This window comes from Oryctolagus cuniculus, chromosome 7 (genome assembly GCF_051225735.1).
Source record: "Oryctolagus cuniculus isolate XC-2025 breed Fujian yellow rabbit chromosome 7, ASM5122573v1, whole genome shotgun sequence".
Lineage (NCBI taxonomy): Eukaryota > Metazoa > Chordata > Mammalia > Lagomorpha > Leporidae > Oryctolagus > Oryctolagus cuniculus.
In genome coordinates, this window is record NC_142873.1 from 61226405 (window position 1) to 61251446 (window position 25042).

At 50.5% G+C, this 25042-nt stretch overlaps 1 protein-coding gene, 1 long non-coding RNA gene and 2 pseudogenes across 2 annotated transcripts; 2 read left to right on the forward strand and 2 right to left on the reverse strand.

The window, feature by feature from the left end:
* Positions 1 to 3634: 3634 nt before the first annotated feature.
* Positions 3635 to 5213, reverse strand: LOC138850315 (polypeptide N-acetylgalactosaminyltransferase 1 pseudogene; annotated as a pseudogene).
* A 4254-nt stretch (positions 5214 to 9467) lies between these two features.
* Positions 9468 to 24855, reverse strand: LOC108177691 (uncharacterized). The gene is made up of 3 exons (XR_016210806.1): positions 24717 to 24855; positions 10725 to 10843; positions 9468 to 9603 (listed from the first exon to the last, which is right to left on the reverse strand). It is a non-coding gene; the product is annotated as an uncharacterized LOC108177691 (long non-coding RNA).
* LOC138850585 (glutathione S-transferase Mu 7-like) lies at positions 10249 to 17094 on the forward strand. The gene is made up of 8 exons (XM_070077922.2): positions 10249 to 10540; positions 10800 to 10875; positions 11300 to 11364; positions 11673 to 11754; positions 11846 to 11946; positions 12812 to 12907; positions 12993 to 13103; positions 16892 to 17094. Exons 1-8 carry the CDS (start codon positions 10505 to 10507, stop codon positions 16979 to 16981), a joined length of 657 nt encoding a protein of 218 aa, XP_069934023.2. The 5' UTR covers positions 10249 to 10504; the 3' UTR covers positions 16982 to 17094.
* LOC100357660 (cytochrome c oxidase subunit 7B, mitochondrial pseudogene) lies at positions 14064 to 14561 on the forward strand (annotated as a pseudogene).
* Positions 24856 to 25042: the final 187 nt, after the last annotated feature.

The following is a 25042-nucleotide window of genomic DNA, read 5'->3' on the forward strand; positions in this document are numbered from 1 at the left end:
GCAGGCACTTCAGGCCAGGACTTTACACCACTGCGCCACAGCACCAGCCCCCTATTTCTTAGTTTTATCAGTTCTTATTTTTATCTGGGATAAACATTAACATAAGCACGGCCATCATCTAGCCACCATTTAGACATCCTGTTCTATTGGAACACAAGCATCATATCTGGTTAGTATCCCTTTTAAAAAAAAAAAGACATTTATTTATTTGAGAGTCAGAGTTACACACAGAGAGAAGGAGAGGAAGAGAGAGAGAGGGAGGTCTTCCCTTCACTGGTTCACTCCCCAAGTGGCCGCAACAGCCAGAGCTGCGCCCATCCCAAGCCAGAAGCCAGGAGCTTTTTCCGGATCTCCCACATGGGTGCAGGGGCCCAAGGACTGGGGCCATCTTCACTGCCTTCCCAGGCCATAGCAGAGAGCTGTATAGGAAGAGAAGCAGCCGGGACAAGAACTGGTGCCCATATAGGATGCTGGCACTGTAGGCTTAGGTCCAGCCCACTATGCCACAGCACTGGCCCCTGAGAGCTACATTTCTTGACCATTTCCAGGGGCCCAGCTGCAAGTCCCAAGGTCAAAGGACTAAATTTGAAAAATGAAAGAAAGAATAAAAATCAAAATGCAACTCTTACAGATGAGACAAATTCTATTTGATGAAACTTTTATTTCAGTTAATCATGGCTGTATGTCCTGGATCACATGCTGCGTGTCTATATATTTTTTAATTTTTATATAATAGCAAATTTTGAGACTGCTTGCCAAGAATTCCTGTACACCCCAGACGTCAACCCTTTCCTCGTTGGCGTCTCCTCCCTTTCTCTCTCACCCTGCCTTCCTGCCTCTCCGTGGGGCTCTGCCCCTGCATCCCGTGTGTGAGCACAAAACCTTTTATCACAGCACCATGTTCTTTTCTACTTTTTTGTTTAGGAATATTTTATGTTCTCAAAGTATTTAGGAATTCTTTTTTTATATTTATTTTTTTATTTTTTTTTTTTTTGACAGGCAGAGTGGACAGTGAGAGAGAGAGACAGAAAGGTCTTCCTTTGCTGTTGGTTCACCCTCCAATGGCCACCGCGGCCGGCACACCACGCTGATCCGATGGCAGGAGCCAGGTACTTATCCTGGTCTCCCATGGGGTGCAGGGCCCAAGCACTTGGGCCATCCTCCACTGCACTCCCTGGCCACAGCAGAGAGCTGTCCTGGAAGAGGGGCAACCGGGACAGAATCCGGCGCCCCGAACAGGACTAGAACCCAGTGTGCCGGAGAAGCAAGGCGGAGGATTAGCCTAGTGAGCCGCGGTGCCAGCCCAAGGAATGCTTTATTTAGAAAATAAAGGCAATGGGAGTAGCTATTAGGTTCTAAAAGCACCCATGAATTAAGCCACTCACGTTCCCCACTGAAAAGACAAAACAAAACCTTAAACCACGTTGCTGCAAGCTTTCTCACAGCAAGCAGTGAGAGCAAATGATGCTGGAGCACAAAAACCCGCAGTTCTGAGCATGAAGATGATTCATTGATTAGACATCCGATTTATTCGAGCACTAGGCCTACTGGAGATAGAGTTACACACAGCTCATGGAATAGGAAAGGATTCCACCCTGCACCCACCCACTCCATGTCTAGTTTCCTAGGGACACAGTTCACCCACTCTGTCCTAGAGCTTCACCCTGAAGCGTCCACAGGTGCTTGATGCTGACTAACATGAATAGGATCTGAGCAAGTCTGTGTACTCTCAGCCTGGGAGCTATCATGGTGATGTGACTTTCAGAAACATCCTCAGACACAGAAATAGCGCTGCCTGCAGTGAAGAGTCTTCGATAATCAACGAAACAAATCCCATTACATAGAATCTTACACATGGAAGAAACATACATGCAGTTTTACCAGTGGATTGCTTTATATATCATGAAAAAAGTCACAAAGAGATTTTCTATGAGATCAAAAAATTAACTTTTAATTGATACTCAGGTGATTTTGTGGTATTAAAATCAGAAACAAATCAATTTAACCGAAGTGGAATTTAGGGAAGAAATGCAGGATTACTAGTATGCACGGGCCTGTGCTGTGGTATAGCAGGTAAAGCCGCCGGCTGCAGTGCCAGCATCCCATATGGGTACCAGTTCATGTCCTGGTTGCTCCACTTCCGATCCAGCTCTCTGCTATGGCCTGGGAAATAGTAGAAGATGGCCCAAGTCCTTGGGCGCCTGCACCCGTGTGGGAGACCTGGAAGCAGCTCCTGGCTCCTGGCTTCAGATCAGCCCAGCTCCAGCCATCATTGCGGCCACCTGGGGAGTGAGGATGGAAGATCGATTCTCTCTCTCTCTCTCTCTCTCTCTGCCTCTGCCTCTCTGTAACTGCCTTTCAAGCAAGTAAATAAATATTTAAAAAAAATAATATAGAATAACAGCTGCACTTCTTCTGCTAACTCATTAAAAATGCCAATTGAACATTCTCAGGAAAATTTTCTTTTAAAAAAAGAGCAGGTCAGCATTACAATTGAAGAATCTAATCTAAATATAGACACTTGACAATGAAGTACATCTTAGTATGGAATGGGAAAGGTTTTCCAAAAAATCCATCAAATGTATTATCTCCTAATACTCAAAATGTGTATCACTTCTGTAGGCCTTTGTTAAGTGGAATCATAAAGAACTTAACAATTATTGCTATGCAAACACATTTGTAGCACAGTAGTATGAATCTTGGGTATTAAGCATAATCTGTTGAATCAAGTTAAGGAGTTGAACATATGGTAAGAAATGTACATGTGTGTATGTGCGTGTGTGTGTGTGCACGTGTGTAAGCCAGCTGACCCAAGAGCAACCGAGAGACCTAGCTTGTTTGGCTGAGACTGGATATTAAGTTAAACCTTCATTTTTTAGAAGGCAATCAAAAATTACAATTCCAACAGCCCCCAAACCAAAGCAAACACTGTAGAAAGAATGAAAACTGCATTCAAAGAGCTGGGTTTTTTTAAGCTCAGTTTCAGCACCCAAGGAACGTAAAAGCATCCATGACTATCACAGATGAACACAAAATGCACGTCATTATAATCAGTTATTTTCCCCACTGAGGTATAAAATCTATGTAGAACTTTGATACTATACTATAACAAATTGTACTTCTCATAGTTTAGTTTTAATTCCCTTTGAACCCTGTTTAATACAGTTTTTATTGTTGCAAAAATGTTTTCATGATTCTGAATCCGATTCCAGTTCATTTTCATTTATTTTTATATCAATATTTAATATACTGGCGACCAGTTCTAATCAGGAAAAAATTCTTGGAAATCTCTTCACCATGACAGCACTTCAGTAGGACTTACTGTTGTGCAGGCAAACCATAAAAGGTGTAGCTCTCCGGAAAGCATATTGTTGCCTGTTTCACTGTCTGGATGGTCTTTCCCATGGCTCTTGAGGAGAGATCCTGCGGCCCTTGTCAAGGTCAGTGCGCAGTCTCACTACTCTGCAGTTTCCCGCCCTTGGACAGGAAGGCTGGGTCACAGCTGGTGCAGAGCTGGCAGAGTCCAAGTCTCCATTCTATGGCTGGGAACCCTTACATCCTGCACAGGAGGAAAGCACTTCTCCTTTTTTTTTTTTTTTTTTCTTCCTGAAGAGTGTGGCAGGAATGTATGCTGAGGTAGCCCAGTCGATCATTATTTTTTCTTTTTTTGTAAATTTGGTCTCAGACTATTTCTGGAAGTGTGACGTGTCGAAGACGCCGCTGCGGTGACCGGCTTCCACGGCAGTCTCTAATGCTGGGCACCTGGCTATCCTCTTGGGTGGCTTTGTCCAGGCACTGATTACTTCCACATGCCGTCAGGTTAATTCACTGGGTCATACTCCCAGAGCTGGGTGCCTTTTAGGTGGTGGCATGTGAGCATTGTGATCGGGCCATGAAGTTTGGAAACACCCAGGCACAGGCCATCTGTTCTAATTTCTCTGTTGGCCGTATACGAGCAAACCTGATTCCCTCCCATACCGTGACAATTGCAAATTCCTTCTTCATTCTCTTTTCTAGCCGTGTAATCAAGACACTGATTTGTTTCCACATTTCGATCTCCCCATGAGAAATAGTGACATGGAATTTGAGAATCAGGATAAATATTCTCTAGGTACCAAGAGAAAGGTTTGCACTGTAGCTTGTGTCTGAGACCAAGTCTCGATGATAAATCTCCATAATCTACGTGTGTTACACCTAAAGAGATTATCTAGAAAAAAATCTTGAATTCATCATCCACACTTCTGCAAGTCTTCTGTTATTTTTACTGATAACCTGCCCTGTGCCTCTTGGAAACGTGTAAGGCGTAGCTTTATGACACACATGTCCAACATGTGAGCAGTAACAATTCCCAAAGTTCCTCCACACTGCCAAATCCTCAAGGAAATTCCTGGGTTTTCTCCTCCTCAAATATCCACTGTTCTCCAGTCCTGTTTGATCCTGGCTACAGGAGGCTCCAGCTCCCCGAACTGCTCACTCACAATGAGCATCCAAACAGGTGATCACTTGGCCTTTTGACAGGGCAGCTCCTTTTAGCCTAGCTCTGATCAGTCCAGAACGTTGTTCCATTCGAATTACATGAACCGGTACCTTTAATGTTTTTCACATAACTCTCTAGGGGTCTTTTCAAAAAGTCTTTCACTGGCATCGTCTACTAGAACAATCTCTTCTATCACGTGTCTTGGTGAGCGACTGATGACACTGTGAACAGTTCGCAGAGGTGTGCTCCAAGCCTCATTGTGGAAAGCAATCACACACTTGTTGTAGGAAGACTATCTGGAGACACCTTTGTGTTACCCTTCTAGCCCAAATCTGGTAAAGATCTGTTGAGTGCAACCAGCTCGCTCGCCATTAAATTGAGCTGATTGGTTCTAAACGTCTCTTTCCTCTTTTCTTGATGCTCTTTAGGAATAACTACTGTTTCCCATTTCTCCAGGACTTCATGAGGCTTTTGTGTGGGCTCTGGAACATCCCTGGCAGGAAGTCCTCTCTCTTTTTCTCATCACATTTGTTGCATTCACTGAAGTAAAGCAGCAGGAACATATCCAAGAGGACCCAAATCAAGGGGTGACTAGGACCACCTTGCAGTATGCAAATTTTCTCATGACACTTTAAGTCAAAGGCAAAATTTTAAAATATATATATATATATACAAAGATCATCAAAATTATTCCAATCCAGTTTCATCAGAAATCACATTCATACCCCCACAGTGGTTTTTCAAATGAATTCATATCCCAAATCCATATGTCCCACACGTCCCCGCTTCGCGCGCGCGGCAGCGGCGGCGGCGAGCACTCCTCGGGGCTGGCCCGGCGGCGGGGGCGCGGTCCCGCGGGCTGCAGCGCGGGCGCGCCTCTCTGGCCGCCGTCCTCCGCGCGGCGCCGCGCCCGCTTCCGCCTCCGCCTGGGGCCCCGCGGGCTCGGCCTGCCGCCCGGGTGCCGCCGGCTCTGAACAGCCTAGGCGCGGCGCGCTGGGGCCACAGGACCGCCGCAGGCCGCCAGCTCGGTCCACACAGCGCGCCCAGTGCTGGGCGCGGCGGCCCGTGCGGCTGCGCCCATATTCTTGTCCCTAATATAACTTTCCTGATGTTTGAATTTAGGCTTATTGAGTGACATCCTCACCGCATGGCCATGCTAGTCAATAGTTTACGACCATTTATGTAATACATTTGTTTTTGCAAAGTTATGAAAAGTATCCTGTAGTTTCCCAGAGACCCCGTGTCCTGTTGCTATGCCTTCTGTCACCGCTACACTCAGCTCTTTCTTTTTTTAGCACATGGTTGTGATACTCATATTTGTTGCCCTTGCTGTAGCAGTAACATGCTGATAAAGCAGAATGTTCTCCCAGTTTAGAAATCGTTTCTACAAAAGTTTTTTTTTTTTTTTTTTAAGATTTATTTATTTGCTTCAAAGGCAGAGAGAGAGAGAGAGAGGTCTTCCATCCGCTGGTTTTCTCCCCAGATGACTGTAACAGCCAGAGCTGCGCTGATCCAAAGCCAGGAGCCAGGAGTTTCCTCCAGGTCTCCCATGCGGGTGCAGGGCCCAAGGCCTTGGGCCATCCTCCACTGCCTTCCCGGGCCACAGCAGAGAGCTGACTGGGAAGTGGAGCAGCCGGGACCGGAATCAGCGCCCATATGCTATGCTGGCACCACAGGCAGCAGCTTTACCCTCTACACCACAGCGCTAGCCCCAAAATCGTTTGTACAGTTTTTTTTTAGAAAAAGGATTCATTTATTTATTTATTTGAAAAGCAAAGTTACAGAGAGACAGAGAGAAAGAGAAAGAGTCAGAGACACAGAGACAGAGACAGAGAGAGGTCTTCCATCTGCTGGTTCACTCCCCAGAGGGCCGCAATGGCTGGAGCTACGCAGATCCGAAGCCAGACAGGAGCTTCTTCTGGGTGTCCCACACAGGTGCAGGGTCCCAAGGAATCCAACTAGCACCCATAAGGGATGCCAGCACTGCACGTGGTGGCTTTACCCGATACGCCACAGTGCCAGCCCCTGTACAAATTTTTAAATCTCCTTTCTTAAGTCTGATTTTTATTGATTTGCACTTTCTTTTATTGGTTTTGTTATTGGACTAATACTGTATGAATTTAGAAAATATTTCCTTGGCTATTGCTTTAACAAGGATATTGGTGGAAGGTTCCTTTTTTTTTTTTTTTGTAGTATTATTGTTTTCCATACTTTTTAAAATTGAGTTATGTTATTCTTCTAACATCTTGAAACTTTATTAAACTTTATTTTTTCAAACAAAAAATTTTTATTTAATTAGTTTGAAAGGCAGAGTAACAGAGGAGAGAGAGAGAGAGAGAGAGAGAGAAGGAGAGAGATCATCTATCTGCTGGTTCACTCCAAACAGCCGAGGCTGGGCCTGGCTGATACCAGGAAGTAGAAGTCCATCCAAGTCTCCCATGAGGTAGCAGGGCCCCAAGTACTCGGTCATCTTCTGCTGCCAGTAGACACGTAAGCAGGGAGCTGGATTGGAAGCGGCTTAACCCTCTGCAGCTGTGCAGCTTAATCTGCTGTGCCACAATGTGGGCCCCTTCAATCTTATTCTTAACATGGCTGGAACGTAGAAAAATTATTCTTAATTCCAGTTTGGCAATATCTTGTGAGTAGTGATTTTTATTTTATTTTATTTTATATCCAGATTTAAGAAAAGTACATACTTCCTGGATTTCCTGTTTGTCCCCAAGGGATTTTTAAGAGACTTTAAAATCATTTCAGTGGTCATGGCATTTGGGGTCAGGCCCAAGAATTAGAACCGTAATGGCAGTACATGCAGTGAGAGGAACTTCCCTGGAGGCGACAAGGAGTGACAGCTCCGTGAGGGCCAGCAAAGGTCGAGGGAATGCGATGCTTGTGCAGTGCATGCTCTGAGTCCCAACATGAAGATTGTCCCCATCCAAGTGCAGACCTGACACTCTCTGCCCCGGATGATTAAGGAAAATGAAACAGTAAGAAAAAAAAATCTCCCCTCTGGATCAAAGCAAAGCATAAAAGAGAAAATAAAATAAAATTTAAAAATTCCAATAAAAAAGGGCACATTTTAATTTGTCTGTTGTAATTATATCTGATACTTTATTTCTAAAGTTCTGAGGCCATCTTATGTTGAATTGCTTTGTATTTGCCTTGAGAGTGTTGGACAGTCAGCAGTGGGCTGGAAGGAGTTATGGGATCCAGGTCAGAGACCGCTCCATCAGACTTCAGCCCATTTGCTCACAGTATCTTTAGATTGCCCAGCACAGCAGCCATTTAAAAAGGCAGAGCTGGTCCACATGTTCTGTTGAATTATGGGTTCCGAGACCTTTCCCAATTAACCCACAAAAGACAGTCACCGATGCAAGGGCAAGAGGATTTACTGTTTTATTGCCAGGTGGCTGGGGCTCCCACCACACATACAACATAGTGCAGTGTGGGGTGAGAAGCTCCGCCTCTCTCCGTCACAGCGTTTTCATACACTTGAGTAAACAAGTATATTCGTCATTACGCACGTATGCTAGTTCCTTATTTTTTATATGTCAGTTACCTGAATTTGAGCATTTTATTGGTGCATCGCAGCAGTCCGCGTCTCAGAAGGAAGTGGTCACACAAGGAAGTAGGAGACCATTAATTTCAGGAAGTATTTATTAAGTTACATTTTCTAAGAATTGGGCCTGTCTGTCTTCCTGGAGTTTGTGAAGCCTGTCATGGAGGTACAATTATCCCCCCACACTTTATTACGCTGGACATCCCGCATTAAGTCATTGAGCAAGCAGCAAAAGTACAGAAGCAAAAAGCAATTGATATTTAGCATCCGCTAGTTCTATATATATATATATATTTTTTATTTCATTTCAACAGTTGCAGTCAGCAGGGAGCACATGAACTTCAGAGGATCCCACAGCACTGGGTTGAGTTTCTCTGTGCTAACAACAGGACACAACCCCTTCTCAGACCACTTCCCAGCGTCCCTAGTCCCCACTGCTCCCTGCCGCCTCTCACAGACCCACTTCACCCACTGCCGTGACCTCCCGGCCCCGTGGGTGCTTCTGAGACCTGCAAGTCCAGTCCTCCCTCCTCCTGCAGCACCTGCTCCTCCTTCTGCAGGGCCAGCTGTGCTCAGGGCCTGGCTTCCAGCTCCCTGGAGTCCTGGCCCTGGGCAGCATGGCCTCCGTCTCCTGCCCCAGCCTCAGTGCCGTCTCAGGGCACAGAAGCACCGTGATGAGCCGCGCTGTCACAGTCCCTCCCTGCAGTTCCCGCTGACGCGAGTCTTGCTGGCCAAGCCACAGACCCCTAGAAGGATCTTCTGTGCATAGGGCCTAGGGAGTGGCGGGATCCCAACAACTGAGTTCTCAGTAAAGGGGTGACCAAAGGGATGATTGCCCACGTGCCCCTGTCTGTTCTGTGTCTTTCAGAATTCTTACTCCAATCACTGCTGGCCTATTTAGAGAGTCTTTTCTCAATTGAATGTAGAAATTCCATCTTTCTAGGCTTCAGAGGCACACAGTTCAGAATGACAAATCTTGATGGATGCTGAGAACTGGACCAGTTGAGAGGGTGAGGCCCAGGGGTGTGCACATGGTGCTATTGTCCTGCTGTGGGAAACCTGCCAAGGAATCCACGCTGCGGCCTGTTTCCTGAGCCTGCACACAGACAGGGGCCCGCCTGGATGGGTGGGGAGCACCTGCCACAGGGACTGCACTCTGCCAGCCCCAGCAACACTGTCTCCTGGCTGCTAGCTCCACAGACACCCGAGCTCTCTGCCTCAACACAGGTGGGGTGCAGGCTTTCTGTCCTGCAAACCCCATCCCAGGTGAGTTGAAACTTTATGTTTTCAGGTAAGCTGAGACTTTGCTGACATTCTGGGTCTACGGTCTTACTAATGTGTTAGCTACATCCCACATTTATTTTTTTCTGTAGTGCAATTGCCTTGCCCTTTAACTTGTAGCTTCGTTTGATTTTTAGTGTTCCCTGCATCTGGTCTCATGTCGCCGTCATTTCTTCTAATGCCTTCTTAGCAAAGCCAGATCAATTACAGGTCAAATTACTACATTCATTTCCCAGTTTTCAAATAGGCTCTGGCTTGAAGAACAAAGGCAGCAGGTGGGACATCCTTCCTGTGGAGTTGGACATAGGTCACAGGTCAAAGTGACTTCCAAGGCATTGGAGGCACCCTCCCATTGTAAAGACCTCACTCAAGCCAGGAGCCAGGGCCAGGGCTACAATCATGGAGCAGCAGAGCTGAGGGTCTGACCTGGCCTGGCTCCCTGGTCCTGTGGGGAGTCCTCTCAGCCCCTCCCTGCACTCCCTCCTCTGTCCACTCTTCTGTAGTGGGGCAGGGCTCCTGTCACATTCCTTGCCACCTGTGCTCTGGTTCCCTCTGGGGCCACTGCACTCAAGGTCACTGTCAAGGTCAATGTGAGAACCTGCTGGCTGACCAACAGGATCTGCATCTGCCGGCTAGGCCAGGTTCATATTTAGGTTTATCGTTGGGCCAAAGCACCAAAACAGGCCAATGCACTTCTTCTTTAGCCCAATGCCCAAGGATTTCAGTCATCTGAATTCTCACCTCATTTTCACTGTCTTTTGTCCTAGGGGTCGTTCTCCTTCTACTGATGCTGTCCCTCTGGGCCCCTGGCCTGACCCGGGCAGTAGAATCCGGGGAGTGCTAGGGCTGAGCGATGCCAACTGCGGTGCTCTCATAAGGTCTGGCTCATCTGTCAAGGGCACTGCCAAAAACCGGTGACCCGAGCCTCTGGGCCGCGCTGGGGACGCGGCGAGCCTGGCGCACAGACCCTGCCCCACCAACCCTGGGAGCAGCAGGCTCCATGGCTCCAGGCTCTTCCTCCAGGAGGGGCTGGACCTCAGCGCTGGGCATCCCGGGTTGGTGGGTCTTGGGGGCGGGGCGGGAGGAAAAGCGGCCGGCAGCCAGGCCCCGCCCTTCCCTGCCCCCTACTCTCATAAAGCCCTAGCCCATCCCCTGAGGCCTGACCACCAAACCGCAGCTCCAGCAGCACCATGCCCGTGACGCTGGGTTACTGGGACATCCGCGGGGTGAGCCAGGGATCCGCCCCGTGGGGGCACGGGCCAGGGAGAGGCGCTGAGCAGCTGGGGTGGTCTTTGGGGGTGGTTCCCCTAGGACATGTGGAAGCCTCTGCCTGAGGCCCTCAGGAGCTCACTGCGCGCGCTCCCCTGTGTGGGGGGGAGGGGAGGTATAAAGGGTAGGGTTGGGACTCACCTGGAGCAGATAAGGATGGCCTCAGGGCCACAGGGTAGCTCCGTTTCTGACCTTTGCCCCTGCCATCCCCTCAAGCTGGCCCACGCCATCCGCCTGCTCCTGGAATACACGGACACCAGCTATGAGGAAAAGAGATACACGATGGGGGACGGTAATGCTCCGCCTACTCTGATCTCCACCCAGCCCCTGCTGACACCTGGCAACCCCTGCGCAGCCATCTGTTACTCACCTCTGCAGCCTGAAACAGCTGGACTGAGCCTGCCTTTGCCTGGTCCCCTGGAGGGTGCACTTTGACCTCCCAACGCAGGGCACTGGAAGGGGGTGCTGGGATTGGCCATGCTAGTGATAAGGTTCTTCCTTAGGACTTCTCTAAGTCTTTGGTGAGCCTTTGGCTTGCAGGGGCCAGAGCCCTTACAAGGCTCTTTGCCCCTCGGATGTTGCAGTGGGAGACTAGGTGGTTCAGATCCCAGATGCCTGTATGGGGAGGAGGGTCTCGCCCCTGACTCTTCGGGGGGATCCTGGGGGAGAGGGCTGCACACTGGGGAGGTTTTGCTCTCACTTTGTTTAATCCACAGCTCCTGACTATGACCAAAGCCAGTGGCTGAGTGAGAAATTCACCCTGGGTCTGGACTTCCCCAATGTAGGTGCAGGGGACCTGGTCGGGAAGGGAATGGGTAGGGGAGCTGAAGGGTGTCTGTGCTTCTGTCTCTTTCCCCAGATTGGAGGTCTGAGGTCAGGGCCTTGTGCTCACCACTGCCCTCCATGGTTCTCTACAGTACTTTTCCATGATGTTCTGTGTCATAGCTCACTCACTCACTGCACAGAGTGTGTGCTTAGAGCCTGCCATGGGCTGGGCACAGAGGGTACCGGGTGTCCCCTCTGCCCCTGCTCAGGGAAGGGGATGCTGGGAGCCCGGGAGCCCAGCTGACTGCCCTGGTCACCACGCAGCTGCCCTACCTAATTGATGGGACTCACAAGCTCACGCAGAGCAATGCCATCCTGCACTACCTGGCCCGCAAGCACGGCCTGTGTGAGTGGGGCTGGCTGCAGGGCGGGGGCGGGGGGCGTCCCCTGGGCGTGGCTGGGCCGGGACACTTAGGTCTCTGTGGTGTGGACTGCAGGTGGGGAGACGGAAGAGGAGAGGATTCAGGTGGACATTCAGGAGAACCAGCTGATGGACACCCGCATGCTGCTGGCCACACTGTGCTACAGTCCCGACTTTGTGAGTGCCCTCCCTGTGCTGGACCAGGCAGGGTCTGGGTCAGGTGCCCAGCCTCTTGCAATCCCATCGGCACTCATCCTACTTGCTAGTTTCTTCTTTCAGCACTGATGCTACGAATGGTTTCCTAAACTGCCAACCTTGACCCGTAAGCCTCAGAAAAGCTGTGAATCGGACTAGAACGTAGACTCCCCAGGGTGGGATGTGAGTACTGGCCAGCGAAGGTTGTGTTCAGAGCGTTCTGTCGCTCTGCCCGGGCGGCTCTCCCAGGCGGTTCATGGCATCACCTGCTTCTGGAATAGGCAGAGTTGGTCAGTGAGGAGCTGAAGTGTAGGCTGGGCCTCTGCACGGCCCCCTCACCTCTGGACATTGGCCCAGTGTTTGCTCAGTGTTGTCACTTTGACTCCCGCAGGGACAAGCAGATTTCCCGAGCGTGCAGCTCACCGTCACCAAAAGCCTTTGTCCCTCTCCTGGCTTCTTCTTAACCTCTCGAATTTGCTTCGTCTCTTTTGAAACTCTTCAAGGCCTGCTGCCTTCTTCTGCCAGCCCACTCCTGACTGCTCTGCCCCAGCACTCTTAATTCTGTGCTGCTTCGCTCTGTGTGTTGAGTCGGGGTCGGCCAGGTGCTCAGGGCGTTCCTGAGCCGGACCTTCAGACACGGTTTGTTTGGGTACCAAAGGTGACAGATTCAGGGATGGACATCCATTGCCTGTGGGTCTGAGCCCCTGTCGCATTCTCTCAAAGCCGGTGCCAGTCTCAGGGAAAGGGGCTGCTCACCCACGGCCAGCTGGGCCGCACACAGCCCCGAGCAGGCTGCCTGCTGCCGAACGCGAACACCTGGGTGGGTAACAGCCACTTTCTGCCTCAGGAGAAGCTGAAGCCTGGGTATCTGCAGGAACTGCTTGAGAAGTTGCAGCTGCTTTCGCAGTTCCTGGGGAAGCGGCCCTGGTTTGCAGGGGACAAGGTAAAGGGCAGGTGGAGGTGGAGGAGGGCTCTGATTCGCCCCAAGTTCCAGAGCCTCCAGACTACTCGTCCTTGACCTTCTGCAGATCACCTTTGTGGATTTCATCACTTATGATGTCATTGAGAGGAACCAAGTATTCGACCCCCAGTGTCTGGACGCGTTCCCGAACCTGAAGGACTTCATCGCCCGCTTCGAGGTGACGCCCGGTCCTCCTTCCTCTACACTGTGCTTTTTCCTTTGTGCCTTCCCACGAGGTCTTCCTAGTCTTGGAGCTAAAATACAGAAAGGTAGCGTTTATTCAGCACTGGCTGTACTCCAGGAGCTGTCACAGTGTTTCTGTTGAGGCTGCTGGGAGAACCTTATCTGTACCAGGTTTCTGAAATGAACAGGGATTCATCACTCTTCTTTGACAGATGAGGGAACTGAGACAGTGGAGAGCAAGTCTGGTAGATGGAGCCCATCTCGGCTGTGCGGGCCTCCCTGTGAACCACTGATGGCTGTGGGCAGCAGTCAGGGATTCTCCAATTATGTGCTAAGAGGTGCAGCCTCAGGCCCTTGTCCCGCCTGGGTTTCCCAGCCTGGGGCCCCATGGGAGGGGCAGGACATCAGCAGTGTGTATGCCATGTGTACGTGGCTGGCATCAAGAGGGCGGAGACGAGGTAGGGTGGAGACTCAGTGTCAGAGGCACAGACAATTCTCATTCTTGCTCTCCAGTGAGCTTCGTACCGATCAGATCCCTGTGTGGAAGCGCTGAGGTCCCAGCCTGTGCTGCATTTCAGTGCACACAGGTGGCCCCTGTCGGAGGAGTTCGGCTGGAGGAGTCTGATGTACCTTCATCCTCACCTGTTTCACACCATCATTTCTCCCTCCAGTGTTCCACGTGTTCTGTCACTGACGTGGGGCAGGTCTCTCCTAGGCACTGACCGCCTCCTTGCCAGTGCCAGGCAGAGGGGGACGTGCACAGAGGAGCCCATCCCAGAACTGAGCGTAGTTAGAGAGCCGCAGGCCCAGCAGGTGAAGAGGGAGAGCGGGCATCGCGTTCAGGGTGTCAGGGAGCACAGCCAGGCCTCCACTCACTGCTGCTCATCTCTCGCCCAGGGTCAATGTGTTTGATAGCACCAAAGCCTGCTTCATCACGGTATGGGGAAATTTTTTTGATTTTTAAAAATTTATTGATTTTCATTTTATTTAAAAGGCAGAGAGGTGATCTGTAGTGGAATTGCAACAAAGTGGTAGCTACTGTTGCCGCAGTTGTATCTTCTGCTTCACGATGTTTCCTGTGGTCAGAAATGCGCTAAGTCGTCTCCAGGTTCGAAGCATTCAACAAACAATGGCAAAGCAGAGCCACCAGACACGTACACCTGAGTTTCATGACAAATATGGTAATACTGTATTAGCTGGTGGAGCCGCGTTCTGTATTGCTGTATGGACATATACAGCAACACAAATTGGAATAGAATGGAACCTGTCCCCTGTTGGCAGAGTCACCCCAAAGGAATGGAGAAAACAGTAATCATCCTGTCGCGTCCCTCGACCAGCAAGGAAGACGCAACCCGAACTCTTCTTCAAGCAGTTTATTCAGGAACCTTGAACAAGCTTCTTCTTCCGCCTCCTTCCCTCTCCCATCCCTCTTATAGCCATCAGCACACCAATCAAAAGCAGCCAAGTGGCAAGGATTGATAGGTACAGCAATGCGGAAGCCGGAAGGGAGCTCAGCCATCTCCTTATTAGGAGTTGTTTGTTTCTCGCCAGTCCTTCCGGGAGAAAGGAGCCGGCGCCATCTTTAGGATGCCGTGCAATGGCTCCCCACATCATCCCAGCTGGTGTAATACTGAATTGCTTGAAAACCAACTCATAAGTGATGCCAAGTAAAAGCACTGTACCAGTCAAAATATTGCATTATTGAAGAAATAAAGTAAATTTGAAACATTAAAAAAAAAGGCAGAGAAGTGAAGAGAGGGAGACAGAGACAGAGGCAGACTGAGTGATCATCCATCCACTTATTCACTCCCAAAGTACCTGCAACAGGAAGGGCTGGGCCAGACCAAAGCCAGGAGCCTGGAACTCAACCCAGGTCTCCCATGCGGGTGACAGGGACTCAAGTGCCTGTGCCATCATCTGCTGCCTCCCAAAGAGCACATTAGCAGGAAGCGAAAATCAAAATGGATCTGAGACTCAGACCCTTGCACTCTGATACGGGATGCGGGCATCCCAATGAGTCTTAATGCTGTACCAAATGCCTGCCCCAGGTTTGGGAATTTGAGGCATTAGCCAAGAGGTCTTTTCAGCCTAGAGGTCCACTCCCTGTCAGGAGCTGTACCTTCTCAGCAGCTTCTCATCAGCTCTGACTCAGGGCCAGGCTACATGGCCTTGGAGGTTACGGAAGGGCTGGCATGACTGCAGGAGGAGGGTGGTGCAGAGAGCAGTGGGCTGCAGTCTGCGGTCTGTGGGTGCTTTGCCTTGGAGGGTACAGCGGGTCCTGGATCTCTTTGAATCCTTTAGAAATTATCTGAGCATGGGTTGGCATTGTAGTATGGCAGGTTAAGCCACCACTTGGGGTTCAAGTGCCGGCTCCTCTGCTCCCTGGCCAGCTCCCTACTAATGTGCCTGGGAAGCAGCACATGGCACTCAATCACCTGAATCCCTGCCACCCACGTGGGAATCCTGGGTGGAGTTCCAGGTTCTGGCTTTGGCTTGGCACAACCCAGGCTGTTGAGGCCATTTGGAGAATGAATCAGCAGATGGGAGGAATCTCACTCCCTCCTCCTCCTCCTCCTCCTCTTCTTCCTCCTCCTCCTCTCTGGGACTCTGCCTTTCAAAATATAAATCTTGGGGGGGGGGGCTGTTATCTGGGCACTCTCAATCCTGGCAACGCAGTTCACAGTGTTTCTGCTGCCGTATGGCCTTGTGCCCTGTGCCAGGGCTGGAGTGAGGTAGGCTGGGGCAGAGACTGGGCTCTGGTACCAGGGGAAGAAGTCTGGGCTTCCTCTTTTCTCGGCAATGATTAGAGCCCGGACTTTTCTTTCCAGTTTAGCTCCCTGTAGTCACTTCAGCGCAGGCTTAGCAGTGTCACCGAGTGAGCTCTGGGCTGTCTTCCCAGCTGCGCAGGCGTGGTCTGAGCTCATCTGCCTGCTAGCACCCCCACTCCATGTGCAAACCCAGCCAAGCCAAGAGCCTCCTGGGAAGGGGAGAAAGTTTGCGCAGACCAGGAGTGACCTTCCAGGGGAGGGAGGGGCAGGGCAGCAGGGATCCAGAATCTGAGAGAGACACGGCCAGGAGCTTCCAGCCCTGCCGCAGTAGTCATGTGAGCACGAGGAGGGTGCTTGACTTCTCTGTGGCTCAGGTCCCCGGGTTTTCCTTTTACATTTATTTGAAAAGCAGGGACAGGCAGAGATCTCCCTTCCACTGTTCCCCTCCCCCAACGCTCCCAGCAGCCACCTGGCCAGGCTGGAGCCGGGGCCAGGAGCTCAATCTGGTCTCCCTGTGAGTTGCAGGGACGCAGGCACTTGAGCTGTCACTGTTGCCTCCCAGGATGTGCAGTAGCAAGGGGCTGCATTGGAGAGTAGAGCTGACACTCGAACCCAGGCTTTCTGGTGTGGGGTGGCGGTGTCCCAAGTGGCGGCTTAACACTGCCAATTGCCCGTTCCTCAAGTTCCCTTCTGATAAGTGGTGACCGTAGACCTGAACTTGCAGGGCGGAGGAGGGGACTTTCTGGGCCTCCACGGCCGTCCCCAGCGGGGCAGCCACCTTGCTCAGTGCAGAGTCTCCCTGACTGCTGGGTCCTCTTCAGGAACGACCTCAGTCGAAGGTCCCTGAAGAGTGAGCTCCCCAGGGCCGTGGACCCTAAGGAGACCGTGTGGTTCTCCAGGCATGGAGCCCGCGGGCAGGCAGCTGCCAGGGTCCTGCCGTGCTGGGCCTGCACTGGGGCTGCTGGAAGCCCGGAGGGGCCGCAGACCCTGAGCTCTGCCCTGTCCCCACTCTCAGGGCCTGGAGAAGATCTCTGCCTACATGAAGTCCAGCCGCTTCCTGCCGAGACCTGTGTTCACGAAGATGGCCACGTGGGGCAACAAGTAGGGCCCAGAGAGGCCAGGAGATGCGAGTGAGGAGCCCGCGCTCAGCCCGCTGCCCTGCACCCCTGCCCCCACCTTCTCCCTTCCAGTCCCTTCTCATCCCAAGACCGTGTTGATCCTCCTCCCTCCACCCCACTCCTGTTCCAAAAATACCCTTAGCAACTCCCCTCTCATTCATGCCAGTGGATTCCCCCTCTTGCAGGTCCTGTGTCCTGCCCACCAGTGGCTGTGTCTGCCCAGAGGACCCAGACTGGATCCCGGGCCTGGGAGCCTTAGCCCTGAGCTCCTGGAGTCCTGCCCTGAAGGACCAGCATTGCCTACAGTGCAGGCCCCTCCCCCAGGTGGTGGCTGCCCCCCCCCCCCCGTGGACCCCCAGTAAAGCCTGGAGCACGTTTCCTCTGTTTCCTCTGTGTCTGGTCTTCTTGCCTCTGGCTCCCTGCACTCGCCAGCTCTCACTGCTGCTTCCTAGTGCTGGCTGACCCCTGACCCTGGCAGTGCTGGGCTCATAGGGAATGAGTGGGGTCCTGAGGAGTCTCAGACTTTGTGTTCTCATCAGTGACCCCTCTTAAAGCAGGCAGCCCCCGAGGCTCCGTAGAGGTCAGAGATGACCCCTTTGTGGGTTTGGGCCTCTCATTCATGCCTCCTGCACCATGGTGCACTCCCCATGGCTGTGCAGAGCCGTGCAGCTCCTGGAGTGGGAGCATCGGGGTGGGGTCCCCAGCAGAGGGAGCCGGGAGCCTTTGGCCTCCTCACTATGTGGCTCTGTCCCCTCTGCTAGGTGTCCAGGGCCCTGTCTCTGCTCATTTTCTCAGCTGCCGTTGGAGGCCTCCCCAGGCCTGCTGCACAGCTGTCATAGGAGCTGTGAGATATATTTTTTGAGTCTTGGCTTTTCTGATAAAGTCATCATCGTCTTTTTTTTTAAGGGCTAGTCATTGATCTAAGTTTTTGTTTTGTTTTGTTTTTTTTTTTAAAGATTTATTTATTTACTTGAAAAGCAAAGTCACAGAGAGAAAGAGAGAGAGGACTTCCATCCTCTGTTTCACTCCCCAGATGGCAGCAACAGCTGGAGCTGGGCCAGGAGTTTCTTCAGGGTTTCCCAAGTGGATGCAGGAGCCCAAGTACTTAGGCCATCTTCTACTGCTTTCACAGGTGCATTAGTAGGGAGCTGTGTTAGAAGCGGAACTGTGGGGACTCAAACCATTTTCAATATAGGAGTTGGCATTGCAGGAGGTGGCATTACCCACTGCACCCCAGCCCCGGCCCTACTGATACTGTCTTTATCCCAGTGTTCACTCCATTAGTTTTCTGACTGAGTATGGGGTCAGAGTGGAGACCATCTGACCTCTGATGGATTTCCCCACTAGTTTCTGGCAAATTTTCTTGAAGTCAACATGATAACCAAATAAAAAGGTTTTGTTCGTTTGCTGTATTTTTAAAAGACAAGCTGGAGCAGCAGAGCGGTGATGGAATCCAGTACCAGTCCGGAGGCCTGAGAGCTAGGTGGGTGGTTGAGAGCTGAAAGGCCACCACAAAGCACACCAAGCACCGGAGGAAGGGGAAGGGCTTATTGGTGGGGAAACCCGAGAGACTGTGGTAGCCCCTGACCTACCCTCCTTCCACTCTGCATCACCTGGTAAAGGCTCTGCCTCCTGGAACATCTCCCCACTGGGAGATACTCTCCACTGTATGCAAACCATAGCTGGTCTCTTATCCAAATACATAACCAAAGATACAGCCCATTAAAAATTGAGCAAGACTAGAATAGGCATTTTAAAAATATTTATCTATTTATTTGAGAGATGGGAGAGAGAGAGAGAGAGAGAAAGACTGACACTGCTGAGCCCTGGATCCCTGTGTGGATGCCTGCGTCTTCACTAAAGAAAGGGGCTTGGGCTCTCATCCTGAGGCTGCAAGCCGAAGGCCTCTTGGGAATCTAGGCTGTTCTTGCTGCGGGAGCACCCTGAGCGCAGGCTCCCTGCACCTCACTCATCAGTCACCAGGGCCCCAGCATCGCATCCTCTTGCAGACACGCTGACTCACGGGGAATGAGCTGCAAAGAGGTAGTTTGTAATAGCTCAGCGATGCCCAAAGTGTCACCAGCAACAGTGTGTGTGGGTCACGATTCAGGCAAAGCTCAGTGGCAGAGATTATCGCGAACCAGCAAGTCTTGTGTCAGCATCTTCTATGAGCCTGGGTAGTTGTAAAGAAGTGAGGTTTATTTAACTCAGAGTTTTGCATGGTGATGGAACATCCAGGATTAGGAAACCAGAGATTCAGGGGCTGGCTAAGCTTGCTCTTTTATCTTATTTTGTTCTGGCAGAAATTAGCACTGCAAGGCCACTATAGCCTTAGTACAGGAGTGGAGGGGACCACTTTCCCCTGGAACTGGCATTAAGGTAGCTGGATTTAAAGTGGAGCAATGCATTATTTTTATCTGAGGGTTTTCTAGAAGGAGGACCTGATATTTTAGTATTTTACTATGAGTCAGTGAGCATCCTTTTGTTCTAATAGAGAATTTATTTGATGTGAGGTATAAAGGGTGATATCTTGTCCCAGTGTGATTTTAGATGCCTCCTCTGTCAGCAAGGCAGCTGCTGCTATTATCCTTAGGCAGTGAGGCCATCCTTGTGCAACCATGTCTAAGGTTTTAGAAAAGTAGCCCACAGGTCCCAGATCCTGAGTTAACACTCCTAAGGCAACTCCCTGCCTCCCAGTGACATACAGCTGGTAGGGCTTCTCTGGGTTTGGCAGTCCTAACACAGGGGCTTTGGTCTTAGCATCCTTTAGCTGAGCAAAGGCTGTGGTTTGCTCTTTCTCCCAAAGCAGGGGGCTCTGCTTTGGCTCCCTGTTGAGAGCCTGGTTTAGGAGCTGTGCTATTTCCCTCTATCTAAGAACCTGTAACCTTATAGAGAAAAGCTGGGACTGCCTGAAGTTTGCAGAAGTAGGAATTTGCTGCATGACCCATATCCTCTCTGGGGCTGGTTTTCTCTCCCCAGGGGTGAGGATTAGGGTTAAATAATTAACACTCTAATGGACTGGCTATGCCTTTTTTCCCTCTGGATATCTAGTAACTAGTTTTGCTAGGAAGTTAAGCCAATATACAAGACTAGAGTCTCAGGCTGGGAAAGGAGACAGACTAACAAATCATTTACATTTAACCATCTACATTATGGATTATTGTGCACCTCCCTCAAGAGATAGCCCTTTAAGTCCTCAGTGAGGACCTGTCCAAATAGGTGCAGGACTATCTGAGTTAGCTGTTACTGAAAGCTCTGTTTTTTTAGGAACTGGCAGGAAGGGCTTTCTAAGCTTAATACTATTGGATAGACTTTTAAGTCCTGCCTGGGTGTGTGAGGCCCAGACCTATCCATGGGGTGCTGGAAGAGAATTGCAAGAGATGCGAATCTCCTTTTTTTTTTTTTTTTTTTTTTTGACAGGCAGAGTGGACAGTGAGAGAGAGAGACAGAGAGAAAAGGTCTTCCTTTTGCTGTTGGTTCACCCTCCAATGGCCGCCGCGGCCGGCGCACCACGCTGATCCGATGGCAGGAGCCAGGTGCTTATCCTGGTCTCCCATGGGATGCAGGGCCCAAGGACTTGGGCCATCCTCCACTGCACTCCCTGGCCACAGCAGAGAGCTGGACTGGAAGAGGGGCAACCGGGACAGAATCCAGCGCCCCGACCGGGACTAGAACCCAGTGTGCTGGCGCCGCAAGGCAGAGGATTAGCCTAGTGAGCCACAGCACCAGCCCACGAATCTCCTTTAAGGGAGGCACCCTGTTGACTCCCATTACATGGCTGGACTAGGAGGAGAGCTGAATAGGAGGCTGGTGCAAATAGGCAACTTATGTTTCACTGATCCTAGGCCATCCCCTCAATAGCAGTGGCTAGAGCTGGAGGCTGGGCAAAGGCTGGGCAGAGCCAAAGGCTTTTTAGCTCGAGGCCACAGGGTCTACAGTTCTGAACCAGGAGTCTTTAGGCACCCAGGGCAGTTCCATGTCCAGTGGCCTTGCTCTTGGCAGAGCTGACAGAAGCCAGTTTCTGACAGGACAGCTGCTTGCCCAATGCCCTGGCTCCTCATATCAGAAACAGGTGCCATTTGGGGTGCACTGGCCTTGCTGGGTCTCCTTGATGGCAGATCACCGTGCTAAGCAGCCATTGATTGGTCTGTTGCCTGTCCTTACATTGCTCCTGCTGCGAGCTTGCTCCTCGTTCTCCTGGTCTCTAATAAAGTAGTCCATGGAGGCAGCCTCTATGATATCAGTCAAGGGGATGCTCAACCCAACCCTGATTTTTTAAGATATTTTTAATATCATCAGGGTGACATAGAAGAGAACATTTTAGGTAAGATCAACTGTGGTGACCTGTTTATATATTTTGAGGTCATCAGTACAACTTCCTATCTTTCCCTCAACCTGGTTTAAAAGGGGAGTTCTGCCCATTTACCATGTACACCGAAAAATCAATCTAGCTGTAACATTATTTTATAGTTTAACCTCTCTTTTTCTGGCTATGCTGTTTGGTCCTCTATACTGTGGCCAGGCATTATTACAGAAAAGGTCAGTCATCCCTTACATAAGGTCTGGGGATCAAACCGTACATCACAGTGGAGAGTCCTGCAGAACAGTAGTAACTTCTCTTCTAGAAGAGAAAAGAGGAGAAGTGAGGCAGCGAGTCAGGTCTCTAGCCTGACTTCCTGGGCTTTCAGATTTAACTGGCATTTAACCAGTGTTCCTGCGTAGCCTGACTTAGAGGAGAAGTTGTGGCAGAGGTCTCTGCCATCCTTCGGCTTCCAGATATTTACCGTGTAGCCAGTGGGTTATGGGCCTGTGTTTCCGGGTTTAACTAGTCTTACCATGTAACCCATAGGTTTAAGTTTTTGGGCTTCCAGGTTTTCACCATGTAGCCTGTGGACACTAGAGCTTTCTTGGGCTCCTGGAACCCAGTTCTCTAGTATCTGACACATAACCATCTCCAATCGTCTCTAAGTCTCTTTTGGAACACTTTCTCCCTTTTGGCTAGACCTCCATTTGATCCACATTTGAACTAGCAATATATTTGAACTAGCAATGCCTGGTTATTCAGCATTAGCTGCATGGATACTTTGTCAGTCCCCCTTTAAAGATTCTGGCTTCTGAGCCAGAGACTGAAGCAGCTAGAAAAAAACAAGTGTACATCAGAAATTTAGCATCATTTCACATCTTGGCAACACTTTTAATCTAAACAGCCCGATTGGTTATTATCTCCGCAAGATGAGAGATATATCTTTTGACATCTCCAGGGGTCCTCTGAAAATATCAAAAGTCCAGAGAATTTAGAACTTTGATTTTAGAAAGTTCGTTAAAGATGCCAAGAGAACTTAGAGTATCTGGTCAAAATAGAATTCCTTAACATCCTGAAATGACCATTATTTTAAGTGTCAACCTTGACATGGCATTCATTTTTCTGTGTGTGTCTGTGAGAATATTTATGGAGAGATCAGCGTGTGAGTCAACAGAGCAAGTATAGAAGATCCACGGCCATCGTCCAGCACCAAAGCTTAACTAGAGAGGTAGAGGTGGAGAGGAGTGAGCTCCCTCTCTGTTAGCCTGCACACCCATCTTCCCTTGCCTGGGGACAGTGGCCCTCCTCGTTCTGTGGTCCTCAGACCTGGTCTGAGACTTGGACTATGGCTCTTGTTAGTGAAATGGCACAGTCTTACTGTAGTGCGATGTACGCCCCGGACACCAGCTTAGGCTCTAGCCCTGCTGCCATTGCTGGAAGCCAGGTGACCACATGGCCCCATCACAGGTGTCAGCTCCACCCCCACCCTCATGGGATTCGCTGCTCCTACTTCCCTGCCTGCCCCCCGCCCCCCTCCCCGGCAAAGTATTAAGAGAACCTATCCTGAACAGCACTCTCTCTCTCTCTCCCTCTCTCTCTCTCACTCTCCTCTCTCACTTTTTCCTTCTTCAGCCCTTCCCTCCAGTCTCTGGGGTTTCCCCACCAATAAACCCTTCCCCTTCCTCTGGTGCGTGGTGTGCTTTGTGGCGACCTTACAGCTCTCAACCACCCACCTAGCTCTCAGGCCTCCGCACTGGTACTGCATTCCATCACCGCTCTGCTTCTCCAGCTTGTCTTTTAAAAATATAACAAACAAACAAAACCTTTTTATTTGGTTATCATGTTGACTTCAAGAAAATTTGCGAGAGTTGAAGAATTCTGTAATACCCCAGGTGTTAACCTTTGCCACATTATTCCTTGATGGCCACACTTTTTACCTTGACTTTTGTTGCTAATCTACTTTCTTAGAAGCCTCCTTTATCTTCTCTTATTCCTAATCCATCTTAGCTAGATGGGAATTTTTTTCTCAATTGCTACTTGGTTCTATCTGTAAAGGGTGAAGTACATTTTCTCATTTTCAGATGTAAGTAAGCATCCTGGGTTTTCTAAATTCACCCCACAATAAGTCAAAGGCTTTACAACACACGCACATGCTCTAAGTGCATTCTTCTTTTAATTCTGGGATCATTTGAGGAAAGATTTGAAAATCGGCGTGCAGGGTGTTAGAATGTAAGGAGAAGATGGGGTGAGAGTTGCGGCGCAGTGGGCTGAGCTGTGCCTGGCTGTCCCCATCCCACACTGGAGTCCTTGGTAGTCTGCTTCCAATCCAGCTCCATGTCACATGCCCAGGCAGCAGCAGGTGATGGCTCAAGGACTTGGGAGACTCCCATGGAAGATGGAATTCCGGGAGTTCCCCTTGAAGGGTTCCTGGTCCTAGGGCTGGTGCAGAGTGGGCCCTCAACAACTGAGTTCTCAGTAAAGGGGTGACCAAAGGGATGACTGCCCACGTGCCCCTGTCCCTTCTGTGTCTTTCAGAATTCTTACTCCAATCACTGCTGGCTTATTTAAAGAGTCTTTTCTCAGCTGAATGTAGAAATTCCATTTTTCTTGGCTTCAGAGGCACACAGTTCAGAATGACAAAGTCTTGATGGATGCTGAGAACTGGACCAGTTGAGAGGTCCGGGCCCAGGGGTGTGCACATGGTGCTATCGTCCTGCTGTGGGAAACCTACCAAGGAATCCACGCTGTGGCCTGTTTGCTGAGCCTGCACACAGACAGGGGCCTGAGCTGAGTGGATGGGTTTGAGTCCCGGTTGCTCCACTTCTGATCTAGCTCCCTGCTAATGGTCCGGGAAACCAGCAGATGGTCTAAGTGTTTGGGCTCCTTTACCCACGTTGGAGGCCTGGAGGAAGCTCCTTGCTCCTGGCTACAGATAGGCCCAGCTCTGGCCGTTGTAGACACTGGAGAGTGAACCAGCAGATGGAAGACCTTTCTTTCTGTCTCTTCCTCTCACTGTCTCTAACTCTGCCAGTCAATAAATAAATAAAACCTTCTTTAAAAAAGAACTTTTCATACAGTTGTTGGCAATGTGCCTATCTTTTTTTGAGAAATGTCTAGTCATGCCTTTTCCCCATTTTTAATCAGATTTTTTGCTACTAACTAGGTCATCTTTTAATGAGTGTGGAGCCCTAGGACCTTATCCCCCTCAAAGATCCTGCCTCTCAGTGCTACTGCATTGGGATGAACTTGTCACTCAAACCGGACCCCAAACCAGACACAGCCAGACCCAGCTGCCTGGCAGGAGGCTTCTGGGGGAGACACCTCGTGCACCTGCTGGGCCAGAATATTCACTCTTTACTGAGAGGCTCATACCTTGCAATGGTAGATGCTGAATTAAACCAAGGTTTCGGGCCACTCACCTTCTTTTAGGCCTGAGCCAGCAGCTAACTTCCCAGAACTCCCAGTGTGTGTGTGGGGCTGCGGGGAGGCGGTAGCTGGGCAATCCCAGGACGAAGGCGGAGCCAGACAACGGAGCAAGGAGCGGGGAACTGTGACGCTGTGTTAAGCCCTGGCTCTTCTACCAATGGTGCTGCCCACTCCTGGGACCCAGCACAGTGGCCTGGGGACGCGGCCAACTACGGCCCTGCGCTGGCCCTCTGTCCGTCCAGACACCTATCCATCCAGTGGACCTTGGGGGCGGCCTTGGTCCTGCTCCTTCCTGTGGGTGGGGCCGAGCGCTGCTTTC